This window comes from Enhydra lutris, unplaced genomic scaffold (genome assembly GCF_002288905.1).
Source record: "Enhydra lutris kenyoni isolate GAN:26980312 unplaced genomic scaffold, ASM228890v2 scaffoldscaffold6, whole genome shotgun sequence".
NCBI lineage: Eukaryota > Metazoa > Chordata > Mammalia > Carnivora > Mustelidae > Enhydra > Enhydra lutris.
The window spans coordinates 6100720-6120848 of record NW_019154090.1 but is presented as its reverse complement, the minus strand read 5'-3'; the positions used below and the strand labels follow the sequence as shown (position 1 = coordinate 6120848).

At 45.6% G+C, this 20129-nt stretch overlaps 1 protein-coding gene across 2 annotated transcripts; it reads right to left on the bottom strand.

The window, feature by feature from the left end:
- Positions 1-1900: 1900 nt before the first annotated feature.
- Positions 1901-20048, bottom strand: LOC111141445 (aurora kinase A). 2 transcript variants are annotated; one of them, XM_022494008.1, is made up of 9 exons: positions 19941-20048; positions 15753-15799; positions 12380-12659; positions 11093-11147; positions 9797-9988; positions 8765-8903; positions 5092-5240; positions 2673-2847; positions 1901-2545 (listed from the first exon to the last, which is right to left on the bottom strand). In XM_022494008.1, the coding sequence occupies exons 2-9, from the start codon at positions 15792-15794 to the stop codon at positions 2360-2362; spliced, it is 1218 nt and encodes a 405-aa protein (XP_022349716.1). In that variant the 5' UTR covers positions 15795-15799; positions 19941-20048; the 3' UTR covers positions 1901-2359. The 2 variants fall into 2 exon arrangements, with proteins under 2 accessions (XP_022349716.1, XP_022349717.1); XM_022494009.1 differs by having other exon boundaries at positions 9797-9985.
- Positions 20049-20129: the final 81 nt, after the last annotated feature.

Genomic DNA, 20129 nt, shown 5'->3' with positions numbered 1-20129 from the left:
CATAACTGTTGCTGACTAGGAAGCAGCCCTGTGTGTGACTGGTTTGTCAATGGTGCGCTACTACAATGAGCTACTTCTTTGCTCGTGTGGGATTCTGGGGAAATGACAAGTTTATCTGGTGTCACTGGTAAAGTTGGTCATGTCATATTAACTATCACTTGGGTGGATGGCACATGAAAGACTACTTTGGGAATGTAGAAGTTGGTTAACTCAAGACTGAAAAAGCTCCTTTATCCCGAGGGAGCTAACCAGATGGACACCTGCAGCTTTACTCAGTTGTGTTCTGAAGCTTCTGTCACAGTGTCACCAAAGCTGACATGGAAGTAGTCATTTCTCGTATCTAGTTACTTTTGTTGAACAAAGTCAGCCATGAAAGCATAGCTCTGTATTAGTTTTCAGGAACTTCAGCATTTCCAAGGTCAAGTTCACCCTCTTTGGTCAAGGAGATGATGGCAGCTAGAAACAGATATGTGGCTTTATGCACTAGGAGCACATAGTACACGAGATCGGAAAGGGATACACCGGCTCCTTTCGTGGCACCTGCTCATTTCCAGGCCAACAGTGAACCGATAATGAACAGAATTACCCGTGCAGCCTAGATGTATTTGCGTCCTTATTTTTAAAGTTTATTAAAAAAAAGTTTATATACGTGCCATAACTCCAAAGTAATAAATTTTAATAACTTGCCAGGTGTCCCTTGGGAGCCAGATAACAAGGGGAGCAAAGGAATCCTCTACCAGGGGTACTGAAGGGGCAGCAGGCTTGATCCCCCATGGCTGGAAATGAGGGATTCTATTAAGCAAACATTCCTTCAGAGAATTAAGACCCATGCTTGTAAAATCAGTTTGCAAAGAACTAGTTTACCCCACATGTAAAGCTCTTTGCATCTTACTGAAAACGTGGTCTTCTATGTCCATACCTCGTGTCCAAACGAGGTATGGACATAGAAGTTGAAGACTTCCTCTGTCCTGACCACCTGCAGCTCTAGTGAACCCTGAAAGTTCCCAGGCCAGGCCAGCTGTACCCACGTCTGTGAACTACTGTGGACGCAACAGCGATTCCCCAGGGTGAGGAACCACCCAAGACTCCAGCTCCATGGTCCGGAGCCTACAACAGAACTCACACTTCCTGGCACATAGGACAGTATCCAGGATAGAGAAAGGGTGCTGGCTTCATGCTCCTAACCACCCCCACATCCTGACTCCTGGTTCCCCCTCCACCACCCAGTCACACAGCCCTGTGCTGCCATGTTTCCTACTGCTCCCACCCTGGGCTACGGGGACCTCTTGCCGTCCCTGCCTCCACCCTTTCAATCCTCCCTGTCCCTCAAGTCTGGCTCAGATGCCACTCCCTCTGGCTGGTGTCACTGGTAAATTATGATTACCCATCATAATTCGTGGGCTCCCTGACCTTTCCCTCTTCCCCGCCTCTGGTTGGTGGCTACCCTACTAAGTCATGTCCCCAGTTGTCAGAGGGGATATGCTCACAGGCCAGACCAGCTCCAGAACTGCAGCCCTGGCAGCACCACAGAGGGGGCCTTCCCACCCTCCCAGTGGGCCCACGCTCCGCCTGGCATTTCTCAAAGGGTAGAATGAGCTGCAAAATGCATTATCATTTCAAAGTTAGACACAGGAGAACATGAAGTGTAATCATTTTATAGGTGACTTAATGTGCTTTACAAAAATTAAAACCTCAAAACCATGAAATAAGCCCTTTAACATTTAGAAACAGCTGAGACAGGTCTTCTCTAGCCAGCCCCAAGATGAGGGCAGAGCGCACGCTTCTGTATCACAAAGTCTCGGGGGCGACGAGAACTCGCTAACCAGGCTTCAGTGCTCTTGTCTGGCAGACGTGTTGGAACAGAGCGCGGTCCTCAAGGGATGCCATGGAAATGAAGATAGAAGTCGACAAAAAATCTTTATTTTAACATTAAAAGAAAGAATCACATGTTCATCCTGACGGCTTTCCCAGGCTTGGCCACCCAATAAGTTACACACACACGAAGGGCTCAGAAGGTTATTGCACGCCTGTGTCACTGACGGAGTCACGGTGATGTGGCCCCTCTCCCCGCAGTCAGACCCCGAGCCGGTCCCCCCTCCACAGGGAGGCCTCGCTCCAGCCAGGCTGTGGGGAGGCTCCAGGTGAACCTCGCTTCCGGGTTGTGAAACTAGTGACACTGTCCATTCCTGTGGCTCCTTTCACTCCAAAGCAGTGTTCGCTGGAGTGCACTCTTGGGTGGGGAGACTGAGGCAGCGCCTGCTCAGCAGGCCTTTGTCGGAAGTGCCCTCGGGCACGGGGGAGGCCTGTTGTGACACCAGATGGCAGCCCTGCCTCTCAGAGTCCTCCCCGTGCACCATTCTTAAGATTGTTTGCTAGTTGATTCTTTGCTTTTTTGGCTACTTGATGGTTTTGATGAATTCGCTATGATCCAGGGGTGTTCTAGTACTTCTTTGAGAGTCGGCCTTTGGCTGGGATTATGTTTCAACAGTCTTGAAATGAGGTCCCTGGCTCCTTCCGGCACAAAGTCAGGGAATGTGAATTCAACCTGGAGTACAACAAGTTGACAGTCACAAAACGCGGCTCAGAACAGTGCGGCTAGCCGGCTCACAGGCACAGTTAAGGCTGATAAGAATTCTACCACAAGCAACGAATCATTTCCCATTAGGTCTTACCCGTGATATTCTTTTGTAGGTCTCTTGGTACGTGCTTGCCTCAAAAGGTGGCTTCCCAACGAGAAATTCATAGCAAAGAACCCCAAGGCTCCAGAGATCTACCTTCTCATCATGCATTCGGCCTTCAATCATCTCTGGGGGCAAGTAATCCAGGGTGCCACAGAGGGTGGTTCTCCTAAAAACAGAGGCAGGCTCAGCGTGGTGTGCTCTTGTTCGTATCAGCATAAGAGTGGCTAAACGCCATTCACAGTGACACTAACATTGAGTGCGCGCTCCTCCTAGGCCACATCCTGCGCTACGAGGCAAGTAATTTAAATCCCCGGTTTGAGGGGCGCCTGGGTGGCTCGGTCAGTTGAGTGTCCAACTCTCGACTGCGACGACTCAGATCACGATCTCAGGGTCGTGAGATCAAGCCTCACATCGGGCTCCACGCTTAGTGGGAGTTTGCTTGAGATTCTTTCTCTCCCTCTCCCTCTGCTCCTCCCCGCCCCGCTGGCTCGCACGTGTGCACATGCTCTAAAATAAACGAGTCTTTAAAAAAATAAATCCCCCATTTTAGATAGAAAACAGATGGAGAGATGTGCAACATCACACAGCTAGCAACCAAGTCACACCCCAAAGGTGTCCAACTCCAGAACCTTCTTAAATGATCTAAAAAATGAGAAACTTCAAGAATCCCTACTACATACAGCAGCCATCAAAATTCTCTGTGAATACAGTTTAGAGTTCCAGATTTGTTTTTACATTACAGACAGGCTAAGCAGCTCAACAGCCAGGGGGCGTGAGTGACGAGAAACTACAAACTGTGCCACTGAGGAAGCTCGAGCTTTGGCCTCGGATACATGCTGCCTCTACCAAAGAGACACTTCAATTTGGGGGTGACCTATGAGGAATTCTTGCCAAAAATACTATGTAGGCCTTTTTACCGACTTCCAATTCTCAGCAATTACAGAGGATGAAGGACCAAGTAACACCATTTTAGGTGAGAAAAGTCCATTTTAAATTGTGGGACAACTGGTGCAAACTTAGACCAAAGAAACACAATCAAATACAACACCCGGATGGACCTTGGCTGGTGCCGACTTAAAAGAACAGCTCTAAAATTTTGCCGCCAACAAGGGAAATTGGATCATGGGCTAAACAGATACTAACAAGGCAGTTAATTTTCTTGGGAGTCACAATGGTTGTGGTTAGGAGGACAACGTCTTTATTTCTAGGAGATACATACTCAAGTGCTCAGAGAAGGAAGCATGAGGTGTGCAACTTATTTTTGAAGGTTCACCAGAAAAACAGACCCCGCCAAATACAGCAAGTGTGCTGTGCGGCCATACGTATGGCGAAATGTGGCCACCTGCTGAATGCAGGCGCCGGATGGACAGTGAGCAGCCAACCACCAGCTCGGCATTTCCGTATGTTTGATTTTTAACAACGAAGCCTGGAAGTAAGCTGAGGGTGGCACACATTGAACTAGGAGCAAACACCATGTAGGTTTCATTGTTTTCTAACAGTTATTCTTTGCCGTTGCCTCTTCTAGGGGGTCATGCCGAGGCTGGTCACCACGCTGGCACCCCAAGAGCACACGAGTGCACTGAGCTCAGTGGTGACCCGCGGCCTGGGATGAAGGCTCTATGTCTCCAGACCTCTATCCCCGCAGCACCACGGAGATGGCAGAAATGGCTCGAGTCAGAGGGTCTCAAGCACCACCACACCTGGGAGCTCTTACGGGTGCTCCCGTCGGGGGAGGTGGGGCGAGGTGAGCATCTACGTGCATGCAACTTATCAGTAGGTGTAGGTTTTTAATGTTCTACCTCACGAGGCCTCAAAAGCTTAATCAAACCCAAATTATATTAAAACAGTGTTTTAGCTCTTGTTTGCAAAGATTTAAATTGTTTCGTTAGATTTCTCACTCTGTTAAGAGGCGACACGGAAGGACTCTGCTGTTGACAAAGGCAGACCACAGAGAATCCTCACCACCACCCTGAAAGTTCTATCCAAACCAATTTGGTTTTGGAAATTCCCCCAGAGAACTGTGCTCCCAGTTCTAGCTGTGTGTGTGTGTGCTGCCCCGGAACTGGTCTGTCCAGGAATCAGCAGAGTCTCCCCTTCCCACCGCTGCAGTCATCACCCCCTACACACATCCTGCACTTCCGTGGTCATGTATTCATCACATAGGCCCCCTTCATTAGCCTCTAAAGACATCCAGCATCTTTAACCCAGGCCGAGGACACATTAAATAGCCTCAAAATAGTTGCAGAATTCTCAAAGACACTTCTATCGGGCCCAAGTTACTCCAAAGTGTGTGCCGTCAGTTACCTGCCCCGAATGCACACATCTATGCTCAAGTGTTTTTCTATTTAGTTCCTGAAAGTCCCCAGGGCTTTTGCTAAAGTAAGTTCGTTCCACCTGTAAAGGTACGTACCTGGAGGATGGGGCGTGTACCGACCACCCGAAGTCTGCGATCTTAAGCTCTCCAGCCGATCCAAGGAGTAGGTTCTCTGGCTTAATGTCTCTATGAATGACTCTTTTTGAGTGACAGTAAGACAGGGCATCTGCCAACTCTGTGATATACTATTTTAAAAATAAAAAAGTATGGAAAGTCTGTATCTTATATTTTATGTAACACAATTTTAGACATCTCTTCTGAAAGGAAGCCCAACATAGATTTAACAGGTTTTGTAAATTTTGAAGCAAAAGCTAGAAACAATTGAGGACTCTTTTTTTAATTTTTTAAAGATTTTTATTTATTTATTTGACAGACCAAGATCACAAGTAGTCAGAGAGGCAGGCAGAGAGAGAGGAAGAAGCAGGCTCCCCGCTAAGCAGAGAGCCCGACGTGGGGCTCGATCCCAGGACGCTGGGATCATGACCTGAGCTGAAGGCAGAGGCTTAACCCACTGAGCCACCCAGGCGCCCCAACAATTGATGACTCTTAAAAAAATTTTTTTTGAACCAAATTAGTGTTTAGCATAAAACACTAGTTATCCTATACTAAGTTATTTATTTGCTAATACAGCAGACAGGATACTGAAGGAAGAGGGAAAAACTGATTAGCTAGAACTCATCACCACATGGCGATTTATGGCCTAATAGCAATGAATTATGATAATACTGAGAAACTGGCACAAATCAGGGAGTCAGACATGTAAACAATTAAAAAAATTTTTTTTTAAACTTGCAAGTAGTCAATTCCCATTTTAAAACCAAGATCAGGGGCAGACTGGGTGGCTCAGTTGGTTAAGCATCGGCCTTCAGCTCGGGTTGTCATCTTGGGGTCCTGGGATGGAGTCCCACATTGGTATCCCTGCTAAGAGGGGAGCCTGGTTCTGCTTCTCCCTCTGCCACTCCCCCTGCTTGTGGTCTCTTACTTTTATGCTCTCTCTCAAATAAGTAAATAAAATCTTTAAAAAAAAAAAGCTAGTGTTAGAGCTCTCCAGCACCTTCCTTATCAGACTGTGAATATGTGTAAAAGTCCCTAATATTTCTCTACAGTTAGTTCTATGTGAATTAATCAGAAAAGGGAAACAGGAGTATATAAATAAATATTCATTCTAACTACTAGGGAATCTAGAAAGAACCAAGCTGGGCACCTGGGTGGCTCAGTCATTAAGTGTCTGCCTTCAGCTCAGGTCACGATCTTAGGGTTCTGGGATCGAGCTAAGCAGGGAGCTTGCTTCAGCCTCTCCCACTCTCCCTTCTTGTGTTCCCTCTCTCAAGGTCTCTCTGTCAAATAAATAATCTTAAGAAAGAAAGAACGAACGAACGAACCAAGCTTTCCTTTCCAATAACTATGTGCTTATATCAACATAAACTCCATCTGGATTAAACAAAATGTAGTAGTAGTGTAAGTATTAACTGCCGATTAAATAAGTAATTAGGTTAGTTAATATTTGAAAAGTAAAATGAATCTATTTCTACTTAGCTAAAAAGCAAATGCTTAAGTTTAAAATGCTTTCTTAAGATTTTATTCATCTGTCAGAGAGGGAGAGAAAGAGCACTAGCAGGGGGCACAGCAGGCAGAGGGAGAAGCAGGCTCCCCGCTGAGCAAGGACCCTGGGATCATGACCTGAGCCGAAGGCAGACGCTTAACCAACTGAGCCACCCAGACGTCCCTTAAGTTTAAAATGTCTTATTGCTGAGACAAGACCAAAGGGTCATTCACCAATAAGGCTATGATTTCAGAAGTATAACCACCTCAAAGTAATGCCATTTAAACCAATGCCGAAAAGCAACTGAGTGCGCGTACTACCCAGAACCATCAGCTGTCATTTCAACAAAGAACCGCCCAGACCCTCTATTTCTTCAAACAAGTAATTTCACTCAAATAAAGTAGTGCAATCCATAGGGGAAAAAATTAAATCCCAAAAACCTGCTTATGTTGGACTTTAAGATTAGATCCAGGTAAGAGAATGAAAAAACAAGCCATAGGCAGGGAGAGAAGCTTTACATAACACATGTGATAAAGGACTTGTCTCCAAAATATACAAGAACTCTTAAAACTCAAGATGACCGAAAACCCAATTGAAAATGGGCAAAAAATCTGACAGGGGCCTCAAAGATGATCTACACACGGCACATAAGCACATGAAAAGATGCTCATCTTCTGTCACCAGAGAACTGCAAATTAAAACGAGGTACCGAGCGCAGCGATGAGCATGACCGCGATCCAAAACGCTGATGACACCGGTCACTAGTAGAGGAGGAACAGGAACACATGCATGGGGGGACGCAAAGATGGTCTTCAGTTTAACAGTTTTGTTTGTTTGTTTGTTTTTTACAAAGCTAGACGTGATCTTACTCATAAGCCAGTTTTCCAATCTGTTGAAAACTTACGTCCCACAAAAACACGCATGCAGATGCTCAGTGCAGCTTTATTCACGATCACTAGTGACCGGAAGTAACCAAGATAACCTTCAACGTGAACCAAACTACTCCGTGCTGCAGAGTTATTCGGCAATAACAAGTGAGCTCCCGTGACCGCGCCCTATGCCCACTGAAGGACACAGGTGACCCTTCAATGCATACAGTTGTCCACCCCCCCGCCCCGTGCTAACTGGTTCATCATTCTGCTACCACCACCCATATACACAGGAACTGAATAATTAAATGGTTGGTGGCTGGTAGGATCTAGATTTTTCAAGGTTGGAATGGGAAGCTACAGATAAATAAGGGGAAGAGGGTAGAATGAGCCACGTAGCACTGGACTCATGTTTTGCTTAATGTAGATACAAATGGATAAAAATACAGATACGTGAATATACACAGATTAATATACACATATATGTCCCTGTTCTGTCTGCCGAGGGCCTAGATATAAGGACACTCCAGTAGCAATGAGCATATCTAGCTCCCAGATCTTGGTTTCTAATAACATTTTTCGATAAAAGGAACAATGTTGGGGGTAGGACAAAAAAAAACTAGAACAGGGACCATGTGAAAGGGATCCCAAAAGCCAAAGCTCGAACAATTTGACCAGCAAAATAAAAGAGTATGAGATTATAACTCAAAGTTTAAAATAGCCATGAGTGCACATAAATGACCGAGTAAATGAGAACAGACCAATCTAATGCAGAAGAATCCTAAATGATGTAGGCAGACAGAGGTGGGGGTGGACACAAGCCACGTTCCTTCTTCAGTGTCGGCGGGACAGAGCACGGCACAGCATGGAAAGACAGAGTAACTTCCCAGCAGAGAAATCTAACGAGTGTGACACCTCAGCCAGGTGACCAAAGCCAAGAGCCCCAGCCACAAGCCAGGTTTCTAGTAGGGACCGCACTAATGGACGATGAACAGGAGAAAAGAAGTCTGCACTATCTCCACATTCTTGAAATCCAAAACTATTCTAAAATAAGTTATTTTTTTAAAAAGAGGGCAACTATTCATATATACGTTTCCACAAAAAACAGCTGTAGAGATAAACCAGCCCCAGTATTTCACCTGGTACCCGAGTTTACCCATACTTAGGGTACAACTACGATACTCTCATTCCTTCAAACACCTGATCCCATTAGGCTCTCTTAAGCCACTGGACACACTGTTACGTAGCACAGGAACAGAGGAAACAGAATTAGTCGGGACAATAAATGAAAACTTACAGTAGCAGTTCTCTGCTCATCAAACTTCGACAGTTTCTGAAGTTCTCTGTAGACAGCTCCGAGAGGTGCATATTCTAGAATTAGGTAAACTCTGGTGGCATCATGGAAATAGCCATACAGTCTGAGGATGTTTGGATGCCTGCAACAAAGGATGAATGCTCTAACGCCTGGTTCTGGAAAAGATCCAAAAATCTGTCCTAACTACTAACCAACCCCCTCATGTAAAACTAATGAAAATTGGGCCTGAACACAGATTCCTCCCCCGACACCCCCCCCCCCACCTGATTTGAGAATCGGGGAAAAAAACAAATACGTCTGGAGTCAGTGACAAACATTACAAGGTATTAATGGACCTTGGGTTTAGTTAGGACGATTTCCTTCCTTCAGGCCATCTTTATTCTTTGGGGGGAAATTCAGCTAAATGTTAATTCTTTGCACATTAGAGAAAGAGAGACATGGTATTCCCACAGCATTTTGATCCCCAAACACTAGAAGACACAACTTCAAAGCCATGTGCAGCTGAGGACTTGGGCAGCTAAGAACACGGCCCAGGACCGCAGCCTTCAGCTCCCGCCAGCAGTTGCCAGAGAAAGATACAGGCATGATGCGGGCAGATTTGTCAGTATTAACGACTGATTCAAGTCTGCAAAAAATGGTGAAAGCAAAAAAAAAAAAAAGAGAGAGAGAGAAGAAAAAGACCCACGGGCCAAAGTCAGCCTGCAGAGGCTGCCAGTCTGCAACCTCCGCTTAGAGCTCAGAAGTACTGAGCGTCACCCCTTCACTACGCATGTGCGCGCACGCACGCACGCACGCACACGCACGCACGCAAACTTGGCTACCTATGTACATAATTCATTAACAAAGCATAAACGTCCGAGGGATTTTTAAGGACCACAGCACTTGTCTAGATAAATTCTTAAAAAGTGACGAATTAAATCACGCTCTGCAGTCCTACGGAGCAGGCTGCCATCACTAACTCTCAGTAACTAAGTTCTGCACCACACGCTTTGGAACATCAATCTGGAAACTCACCTGAGGTGGGACTGTATTTCTACTTCTCTTCTCAGCTGATGCTCAACCCCTGCTTTCTCCAGTTGAGCCTTAAATAATACTTTAAGAGCCAGGATAAACTTGCTTTGTTTTTCTCTCGCCAAGTAAACATTACCAAACTTTCCTTTACCCAGGGGACGACCAATTTCAAAATCTTCCAAAGCCCATTGCCTTCTAGGAAGAAATGTGAACATTTTAAAGTGTGAAGAAAACAAATCTTTTCTAACAATTTATTAAGGAGTTATAGATGTACCTATCAATAATTTTATATTTGAAGTCATACTCAATATGTACCTTGGCAAGAACCAAGCCAATAACCACTCTATGTGAGTCTCCACCGACTTTAAACCCCCCACTCCCTCACCTGCCAATGATTGTATGAGTCTGTGACAAGGAACAATCTGGACTTTTAGAGCTAAAGCACTAATGCAAAGTGTCCCAAGGCACTACTACACTCTGAATTACAAACCCATTACCACCAGCACCGAAGATCACAGGAAAGGTTTGGTAAATAACTGGAGGAAGTCTTCAGATCTCTCTGTGGGTCTCTGGAAGACTAAACACAGCCTCCTCCTCTATTCCAGAGAAGCTAAGCTCTCTGGGGTAGAGAATCTGGGGTGGATGAATCAAGAGGGTTGGATCCTACAGGGCGGTGAGGTGAGAACCCCTGGATTTAGATTGTCAGAAAGCTGCTACCATGGGCAGCTAAAGCACAAAAGCCTGTGGGTTCATTCTTGGCTCCTCCTCCTCCTCCATTCTAGAAATTACATTCTACATTCTAGAGTCTAGACAGCTCAGAAATTGAGAGCAGACTTTTGTAAAATATCCGGGGAAGATATTATAAAGAATAATTCAATTGATACTGTCACAATTATTCAGAGTCACATACACATGTGTCATAGTTTTGCAACATGACTGCCTTTTGTTTAACAAACTTGCTCTTTTGTATAAGAATAGAAATAAAAAAACATACCTAAACTATCTGTAGTGGTTACTTCTGAGGGTAGAGAGAAACTTATTTTACACATTTCTGTAACAAATTCATACAGGTTCTTTTCTAAATTTGGAAAGCAATAAGAAAAGCTTGAGTCTCTAGTAAACATCATTAAAATTCCTTTTTTTTTTTTTTTTGCAAGTTTAGAATTTGGAAACATTTTTATTTTCTGAGTGAAAATATACAGACCTTTTTATTTTTTAACATGTTCCCATAATTAAACTTGCAATGGTGTATTCTACTAAAATGATAGCACAGGACTTTGTAAATAAGATAAAGCTTACTTTTTCGATTCTTCACTTTTCTGTTTTGTTGCCAGTTCCTTTTCAGAATTACTTCCTATATAGAATAAAAATCCATTTTTAGAATAACTACAATTATTTTAGAATAACTGTAAGTAATTAAAACCCCATGAACAGAAATGAAGAATGGTCACCAAAATATTAATGGTATGTCCAGAATGGTCAATCTGAGCTATTTTTAGTTTTCTTTATAGAAAAAAGATAATCATACCATAACCTGACTCATACCAGGTGAAGTTTTTATAGATTTCTAGAGTAAAGATGAGCAGATACATATACAGCTAGGCCCTCTGATAATTTCAAGATTTAAGACTATGCAGATTCGGGGGCGCCTGGGTGGCTCAGCGGGTTAAGCCTCTGCCTTCGGCTTGGGTCATGATCTCAGGGTCCTGGGATCAAGCCCTGCATCCGGCTCTCTGCTCGGAGGGGAGCCTGCTTCCCACTCTCTCTCTGCCTGCCTCTCTGCCTACTTGTGACCTCTCTGTCAAATAAATAAATAAATAAACAAAAAAAGCCATGCAGCCTGAAATTTCCTGCTAAGCCTTTAATGCTTTGGACATTCTTCACCTAGTGTCCAGCTGCACTTTAAAAAACTCAGCCACTGAGTGCCCAGCGTCCAAAGTCTACCCCTCAAGGAGCATGCTAGCCGGAAGTCCACGTGAGAACAGTATAACGCAGACCCAAAACACAGTCCCATCTACAAAGCTGCTAAATGATCCCTGACTATCCTCCCTGCTGCACCCAGCTGAGGCCGCTGCAGGCTTTGACCAAACCCCCACCAGCCCGCCTGCTGTCAGCCACCCTGCAGTGCAGCGCTTCCACGTCATTCCAGGCATCCAGAGGAAGCCTCTTTCTAAAAGGCCAGCCCCTCCTCTGCTCAAAAACCTTTCAGCAATTTCCCCATTCAGAGGGGATGAAGCCCCACTCCGCGACATAGCCAGAGAGCCTACTGTGACCTTACCCGGCTGGCCTCAGTCCATCCAAGTCCATCCACTTCCCTGACTGCCCTCCACATGCCCAACCTCGGAACTCTTCAGTTCCTCAAGCACACAGGAGGGTAGGAAGCCGCTCTCCATCCTGGGTGTGGGGCTGGCCCACAGGAGACACTGCTCTCCAACCTGACATCAGATTCCCCCCCATCCGCAACAAAGATGAAGTAAATGGGAGGGCTCCAGACCATAAATGCATGTCTATCCACCCGTACCCCCTTTATTTAAGCAACTAAGACAAATAGTAACTATCCAATAGAAGTCTCGAAAGCGGATTTACCAGGGGCTGATGATGATGGCTGCTCCTTCTTTTGGGTATTATTCAGTGGCCTAGAGACAGGACGAGAGACACTGGTTGCCTGCAATTGCTTCTGCTTCAGATTCTGAACCGGTTTATGGCTGGAGACGAGCTTTTGTGCTTGTGGAGGAATCCGCTGGGAGGAGTTTGAAGGACACAAGATGCGCTGGGCCTGGCCAGTATTTGCAGATAACGGATTTGGAGGAGGAATTTGCTGAGTCACCGGAACACGTTTTGGACCATCACTGAGTGCAATCGTGGTCTAGGTTGGGAAGGGAAAATTTCATGTCTTCATGAACAAAAGCTGAGTATTTTGACAATTTCGCAAAGTCTGTTTTCTAGTATAACAAAATATTGAAGGTCATTGATAATCCATGGAAGGGGAAAGCTATTTGCATCAGCACTCCCAGAGGATTTGGTTAATATACAGCTGAAAGGAGTATTAAGGGTGCTGCCCACCCACCCCAACACCCCCCCACCCAAAACCATGCTCCTATAAATAACTGTTCATTTACTCAACTTCCATCTGAAGAGGGAGACATCAAACACTTTTCAGGAATTCTCAACGACTCAGAAATTATTACTTACCAAAAAGCTACAACACAGAAACTTTATACCCAAAATCCCAATTCCATAAATTTCTTTGGCAATACCATACAGACATTTAGAAAAAAAGACAAAGAAATATGTCAAAATATTCATCAGTGGTTAGGTTTCAGAAGACAGTCTAAAAGGCGCCTGGGTGGTTAAGCATCTGCCTTCAGCTCAGGTTATGATCTCAGGGTCCTGGGTTCAAGCCCCACTTCGGGCTCCCCACTCAGCAAGGAGCCTGCTTCTCCCTCTGCCTGCTGCGCCCCCACTACTTGTACGCTCTCTCTCTGTCAAATAAATAAAATCCTTAAAGAAATAAAAGTCTGAATTTTTGCATTTACCTGATTTTACACAAAATACTTAACTACTATTATTTACTAATGTTTCATTGTCCAAGTACTTACAAAATAGGTCTGAGCCGAAAGAGCTATGGCAAAGAAGAAATAAACAGGTTCTTCGAAAAGTTATGCCAAAATATACTACTTACATGCCTGTAAGTAGGGGATCACAAGCTTAAAATACAGTTAATTCTAAGACCTTGAACTAATCAAACTAAACTTCAATGGAGGAAATTTCCTCACAAACGGGGGAACAATGCTGGCAAGGGAAGCCTCAGAGTGCCTCATAAGAGTTGGTTTCCAACTTCCAAGTAAAAAGTCAATTACTCCTGAAATTAGCAACCTCCACAACACAGCAGACATTCAGGCAGTGACAAACATTTCACACAGAGCAGTTTTTTTTAATGATCTTTATCAGGGGCACCTGGGTGGCTCAGGTCATGATCCCAGAGTCCTGGGATCAGCCAGCATGGGGTGGCGGGGCGGGGCGGGGGGGGGGGGGGGCGGCCGGGTGTCCCTGCTCAGTGGGGAGACTGCTGCTCCCTTTCCCTCTGCCCCTCCCCCTGCTGGTGTACATGTGCTCACTCACAGGCTCTCATATAGATCTATATAAAATCTTTAAAAAAATAAAAAATAAAATGAGCTTTATCATAGGAATTGAGAATCAAATACAAGGACTCAAGTTAGCCTTTTTCTGATTGGTTATTTTAGACTTCCAGCCAGTTTAAAAAAAAAAAAAATGGTTAAGTATCCATTTATTTGAAAATGAAAACTTCTACCTGTCAGAACGGCTAAAATCAAAAACACAAGAAACAAGTGTTGGCAAAGATGTGGCGAAAAAGGAACATTCGTGCACTGTTGGTGGGAATATAAACTGGGGCAGCCACTGTGGAAAACAGTATGGAGGTTCCTCAAAAAGTGAAAAATAGGGGCATGTGGGTCGTTCAGTAGGTTGGACATCCAACTCTTGGTCCGGCTCCAGTAATCTCAGGAGGTCCAGATATCGAGCCCCAGGTCGGGCTCAGCACTGAGTGTGGAACCTGCTTAAGATTCTCTCTCCCTCTTCTCCCACCACCTCCCACACCCTGCTCATGCATGCTCACTCAAAAAAAGAAAACCACCACCACCAACAACAAAAAAAACAAAACACCACACACAAACACGTGCACACACACACAAAAAAAAACCCAAAAAATTAAAGAAGAGAAAAACTTCTAAAAACAAGAAACCACCCCCCCAACACACAAATCAAGAAGATTTGTGGGTTTGTTTTTTTTTTAAAGATTTTATTTATTTATTTGACAGACAGAGATCACAAGCAGGCAGAGAGGCAGGCAGAGAGAGAGGAGGAAGGAGGCTCCCTGCTGAGCAGAGAGCCCGATGCAGGGCTCGATCCCAGGACCCTGAGATCATGACCTGAGCCGAAGGCAGCGGCTTAACCCACTGAGCCACCCAGGTGCCCCAAGATTTGTGTGTTGTTTTTTTTTTTAAAGATTTTATTTATTTATTTGACAGAGATCACAAGTAGGCAGAGAAGCAGACAGATAGAGAGAGGTGGAAGCAGGCTCCCTGCAGAGCACAGAGCCCGATGTGGGGCTCGATCCCAGGACACTAGGACCATGACCTGAGCCGAAGGCAGAGGCTTTAACCCACTGAGCCACCCAGGTGCCCCAAGATTTGTGTTTTTATGCTGACTTCCTAGAAGGAATAAAACCTGGGGATTGTTTACATTAAAGGAAGTTTATATAAAGACTCATTCATTCAGCTGCTCCACAAATACTCACTAAATTTGAAGAGCCCAGGGGTCTTTCCTAGGTGAAGCCTTCCTGGGTTCCAACATAGCCCAATGTGTGCTGAGCACACCTTGGCAGAACTACTCAGGTCACTTCATTTACACATATTTTAGGAAGGCGTGTACTGGCTCACATAACTCCCCAAAAGGGCTAAGTTCCTCAGTATGAAAGACCATGTGCTTTTCACCATTGTAATCATCCCTGCATCGGACACAGAATCTGGCTTAAAGTGGGCACCCAGGAGATGTTCACTACAATGCAGCCTGACGGCCTCTGGGCTTACCATTCCCCAAATCCTGCCCAGAACAAACTAGGGCAAAGCAATTTCATTTCTGGCAAGCAAGGAAGCACAGGCAAGTATTGTGCACCTGTTGTGTACAGTGTTATCCTCCACACAATGGAGGGATACAGATACTTAAACAGCTAGCTAGAAGACAAAGCAGAACAAAATAAAAGCTACTGTGACAATCCACAAAATATTATTGAATGCCAAGAAAAGGGACTGACGTCCAGTAATGTAGTAGAGAGTTCTAAAGTTACAATCCAAAGTAAAAGTAAAAAGAACTCCAGATATAAAACCAATCTCCACTGGGTTTTATAAATGTGATCGAGATTACAGATTATTCAATTTACCTTAAGAGACCCCGCAATGCAGTTCTCTTTAGATCTGTCCATGATGCCTGAAAAGAAAAAGAACCACCTTTAATTTATACAATTTATTTATTTATACAATTTATACAATTTATTTATACAATTTAATTTTATTTAATGTATAATATATTTATACAATTTATACAAATCCTCATGCTTCCAAGTGCTGTTATGCTAGATCAGGCTTATAGCTCCTGATGAAAAAAGCTTCCACAACACAGAATTTCATACTTTTTCTTTGTCCAAATGAAGCTAGCAAGGGAGCCTTGTTTTCTCGAGTGACATAAGGGACAGGTGTGAGGCCTCTAGCCCGCACTGCCTCCCCTCCCTGAGTCCTCCTGCTCCACCAGCTGGTCTCTAAAGGACTACGTCCATCAGTGAGGAGCCTCCTTCCAACCCTGCTGCCTTTTAAAAGCGGGTCCTCGGGGTACCTGGGTGGCTCAATGGGTTAGACCTCTCTGCCTTTGGCTCAGGTCATGATCTCAGGGTCCTGGGATCGAGCCCCACATTGGGATCTCTGCTCAGCGGGGAGCCTGCTTCCTCCTCTCTCTCTCTGCTGCCTCTCTGCCTACTTGTGATCTCTGTCAGTCAAATAAATAAAATATTTTAAAAAGATAAAATAATAAAATAAAAGCAGGTCCTCTCAGGGTGCCTGGGTGGCTCAGTGGGTTAAGGTTCTGCCTTCGGCTCAGGTCATGATCTCAGGGTCTTGGGATTGAGCCCTGCATCAGGCTCTCTGCTCAGTGGGGAGCCTGCTTCCCTCTATCTCTCTGCCTGACTCTCTGCCTACTTGTGATCTGTCAAATAAATAAATATTTAAAAAAAAAAAAAAAAAAAAAAGCAGGTCCTCTCTTCCCCATAACGGATTCCGGCGAGGACAGCATCTCCCCCGTCATCCTTCAACACTGAAGCTCTAGAACAGTCATCCACACTCACCACATCCACCATTCCTCTCAGCCACTAGCCCTCCCCCATGATTCTGTCCCCACAGAGGGGCTGACTCATGACTGACCTCTAGCGTCACCAAACTGGCGTCCCCCAGCAGCGTTTGACAGGATGGCTCTTTCCCCACTCCCGATGTGTGCGAGCCTGCAGGGTGGTCCCCCACACCACCAGCCGCCCTACTGCAACCTCCTTCGCTCCATCAGCCTCTCTTTTGCCAACCTGAAAGTCTGGGGTGACCCAGAAGGAGTTCTTTGACCCCACTTCTCCATCCACACCCTTCCTAGGGTCCCTCATCCAGCACCAGGGCTCTAAACAATCTTTAAGATGATATGAATTTACATCTTCTACCCCAACCTCTCCTCCGACCACCAGACTCCTACCTACCTACCTGCTCAGTATTCCCCAAAAAAGGTCTGTCAAGCACCTCAATCCCAGCACATCAGGAAAGAACTTCTTCCTCCTCCTGGCTTTTCTTCCCCTCTGCTCTCAGGAGCAGCCTGAGCTTGGGCCCAGAAACACTTTCTTTTGCAACTATCCTCATTCCCTAGAGGAACTCATCCAGTCTCCTGGCCCTCAATACCATTCAGAGGCTCAGGACCTCCAGACTTCCATCTCCAGCCCAGAGCTCTCCCCTGAACTCCTACCACCTAGGAAACACATTCACCTTTAATCGGAGATCCCTCAATTTTAAAATGTCTCAAACTGAACTCCTGCTCCCTCCCTACCCCCATCTCTCCAACCCTGTTCTTGCAGATGTCTCCATCTCAATTACTGGCAAACCCAGCCTGCCGGTTGCTCAGGTCAACTGTCTTTTAAACGGTTCTCTCTCAAACCCCACATCTAATCCATCAGCATATTTTGTCGGCTCTACATTGAAAAATCACTGCTCAGGACCTTTAATACTACCACCTGATCAAACCAATGCTCTCTCCCTTCAATTCCTTGCAACAAGCTCCCCGTGGTCACTCTGCTTCCGCCCTTGCCCCATTATAGTCCATTCACAACACTACTAAGTCAGCTATGTTGGTCAGTTCCTTGGTTTGGAAGCCCCTCATGGTCCCTCAACGCAAATTCAAAATCCTATTTGCATAGACAGCCTACAGTCTCATAGAGTATGGACCCTGACCACCATTTTTGCCTTATTTCCTCTTGTCTATTGCACACCAGCCATACAGGGCTTCTTTCTTTCCTCAAAGCAGTCCCCTGCCACAGGGCCTTTGTCCTTCCTGTTCTCTCTACCCATTTGGCTCTTCCCTCAAATAGAAGTGTGGCTTGCTCTTTCATTATAGTCAAGTCTATGCTGAAATGTTGCCTTTCTGACCGTGTTGCTTTTATTTTCTTCATAGCCCTTACTTAACATCTTACATAACATTGCTTGTACTTGTAAGCTCCATGAGAGTGAGGGCTTAGTTCCATTTTGTTTATGTTGCCTCCCCAGAACAGGTCTGCACAGTTCCTACACCAGTGTTTGGGAAAGGAGTTAATCCATTAAGAAAGCACATCAATAATGCAAATAGTTTATAGCACTTACTAAGCCCATACTGTGAGTCAGGCACAGCAACCTATCAAGTAGGTAGAACATAAGCTCCAAGAAAACAGAAACCTCTCTGTATTTTTCCTACAGAAATTCTGAATTCTAGAATCCAATCAGAAAATGTTCCCCACCCCCACACTTTCACATCTATTTCACAAATAAGCAAATAACTCCGCCTTGAAGATGGAACCACAGCTATAGAGCAAGGAGTCTTTATATCAAACGGGTTAGGAGAAATGACAGAAAGGAAAAAGAAGTTATAAGCTTGTGTTACGCAAACATTAATTTCGCATACGCTCTTATGCTTTCTTCACTCTCCCGAACAATCGCAGGCAGCAGACTAATGAGATCACACAGACTTAAAGACATTTATTCAATAGTCTTCCACAAAAGCTAGATATTTGCCCCAACTGAATACAGTTTACCCTCTCAGGGAGATGAATAATAAAAGAGAGAATGGAGTAAGATCCTGATCCACAGATTCCAGAGAGCCCCAGGAAAACTGTTTCTCAAATGGTTCCAGTCCACAGCCAGGTTCACATGACCTAGTGACCTTCACAAGATCCCTGCAACTCAAACCACATATCCTACTATTCTAAACAGGAAACTGTTAAAGACTGTACAGCACTGTGCATTTCGACTTTTTCTTCACCAAACCTGCTAGTGTCTGCACAGACTCAGAGGAGAATGGGAATAAGTATGTGGCTGAAAAGCATTTAATTCAAAGAACAAGAAAGGTTAAGGAGAGAGGACGAACCCTTGAAAGTTTAGGGCAGTAGCTCCACCTACTTCTGGAGGGCATTTGTTAGAAATGGAGACTTTGAGGCCCAAACACAGACCTAATAAATCAGATTCTGCATTTTAACATCCCCAGACGTCTAGTACGCATTGGCCTAGAACACTGGTTGTCCACGAAACATCAGAATCACCTGGGAAGCTTGACAAACTACAGACACCTGAGTCCTCTACGCCCAAGCTCTTCTGACTCATTAGCTGGGTCTACATTTTTCACAAGACCCTTAGAAATCCCGGTAAACGCGGTCCAAGATTTGCAGTTTGAGAAGCACCGACAAAAGAAAGCCTCTTTGAGGAAGTTTTCATTTATTCACCCCTCATCCATCCAGGAAAAGGGTCCCGCCTGGCTATTCTACCCAACGGAGCCCCCGGTAAGCCACACTACTGTTTTCTTTTGCAAGTTCTCGGGTCAGTTCGTCGTCTGGCGCCACACCCCCGCTAGAACACAAACTACCGGGGAGCAAAAGCCCTCCTATTTTTTTTCTTACCCAGGTGCTCAACGAATACGAGAACCCCATCAGAAAGCACCCCCACCCCCAATGCCCCCCCAACAACCCCATGCACCGCAGGTGTTTAGTAAACACCAAGCGGCATCTTACCGGGCGCCCCAGGACCCGGAAGGAGAGGGGACAGAGCTGGGAAAGCACGGGGTGGGGGAGCAGAGGAGGGGAGAGGGGAAGATGCGGGTGGGGAGAGGAACAGGAAGGCTGAGGAGGACAGAGGAGGACCAAAGTGGCGACGGAGTCACCAAGGGAGGCCTCGCCTCCACTCTTCCCCGCGGGCCCCGTAGCCTCACCGCCCTCTTCCTTCCCACCCGTTCCGCCGCCCGCTGAACATCCACCCAGGCCCGCCGCCCTCGCCCACCCGTCTCCCAGAGCGTCCCAGGGTCTACGAACCCGTCGGCTCCAGCCTCCGACCCAAGGGAGCCGAGCGCTTCTTAGAGCTCAGCCGTTAAGATTCAAAGTCTTCATTTTAAATAGGAGTTAAACCCTCTAATCTGAGAGCTGATTGGCCTGGGCCAGAGAGGCGCTGCCTTTTGATTGGTTTACAGCCAACCCTACGGCTTGAGTCACATCCAAGGCGGT

Bases quoted from the DNA above. Each gene is read 5' to 3' on its own strand.
- LOC111141445 (XM_022494008.1), bottom strand. From the start codon at position 15,794: ATGGACAGATCTAAAGAGAACTGCATTGCGGGGTCTCTTAAG. The intron at 11,148-12,379 runs GTAAATCCGCTT...TATTCTATATAG, and splicing joins GCCATCATCATCAGCCCCTG to GAAGTAATTCTGAAAAGGAA. The intron at 5,241-8,764 runs GTAAGTTTTCAT...TTTTTAAAATAG, and splicing joins ATGAGCAGAGAACTGCTACT to TATATCACAGAGTTGGCAGA.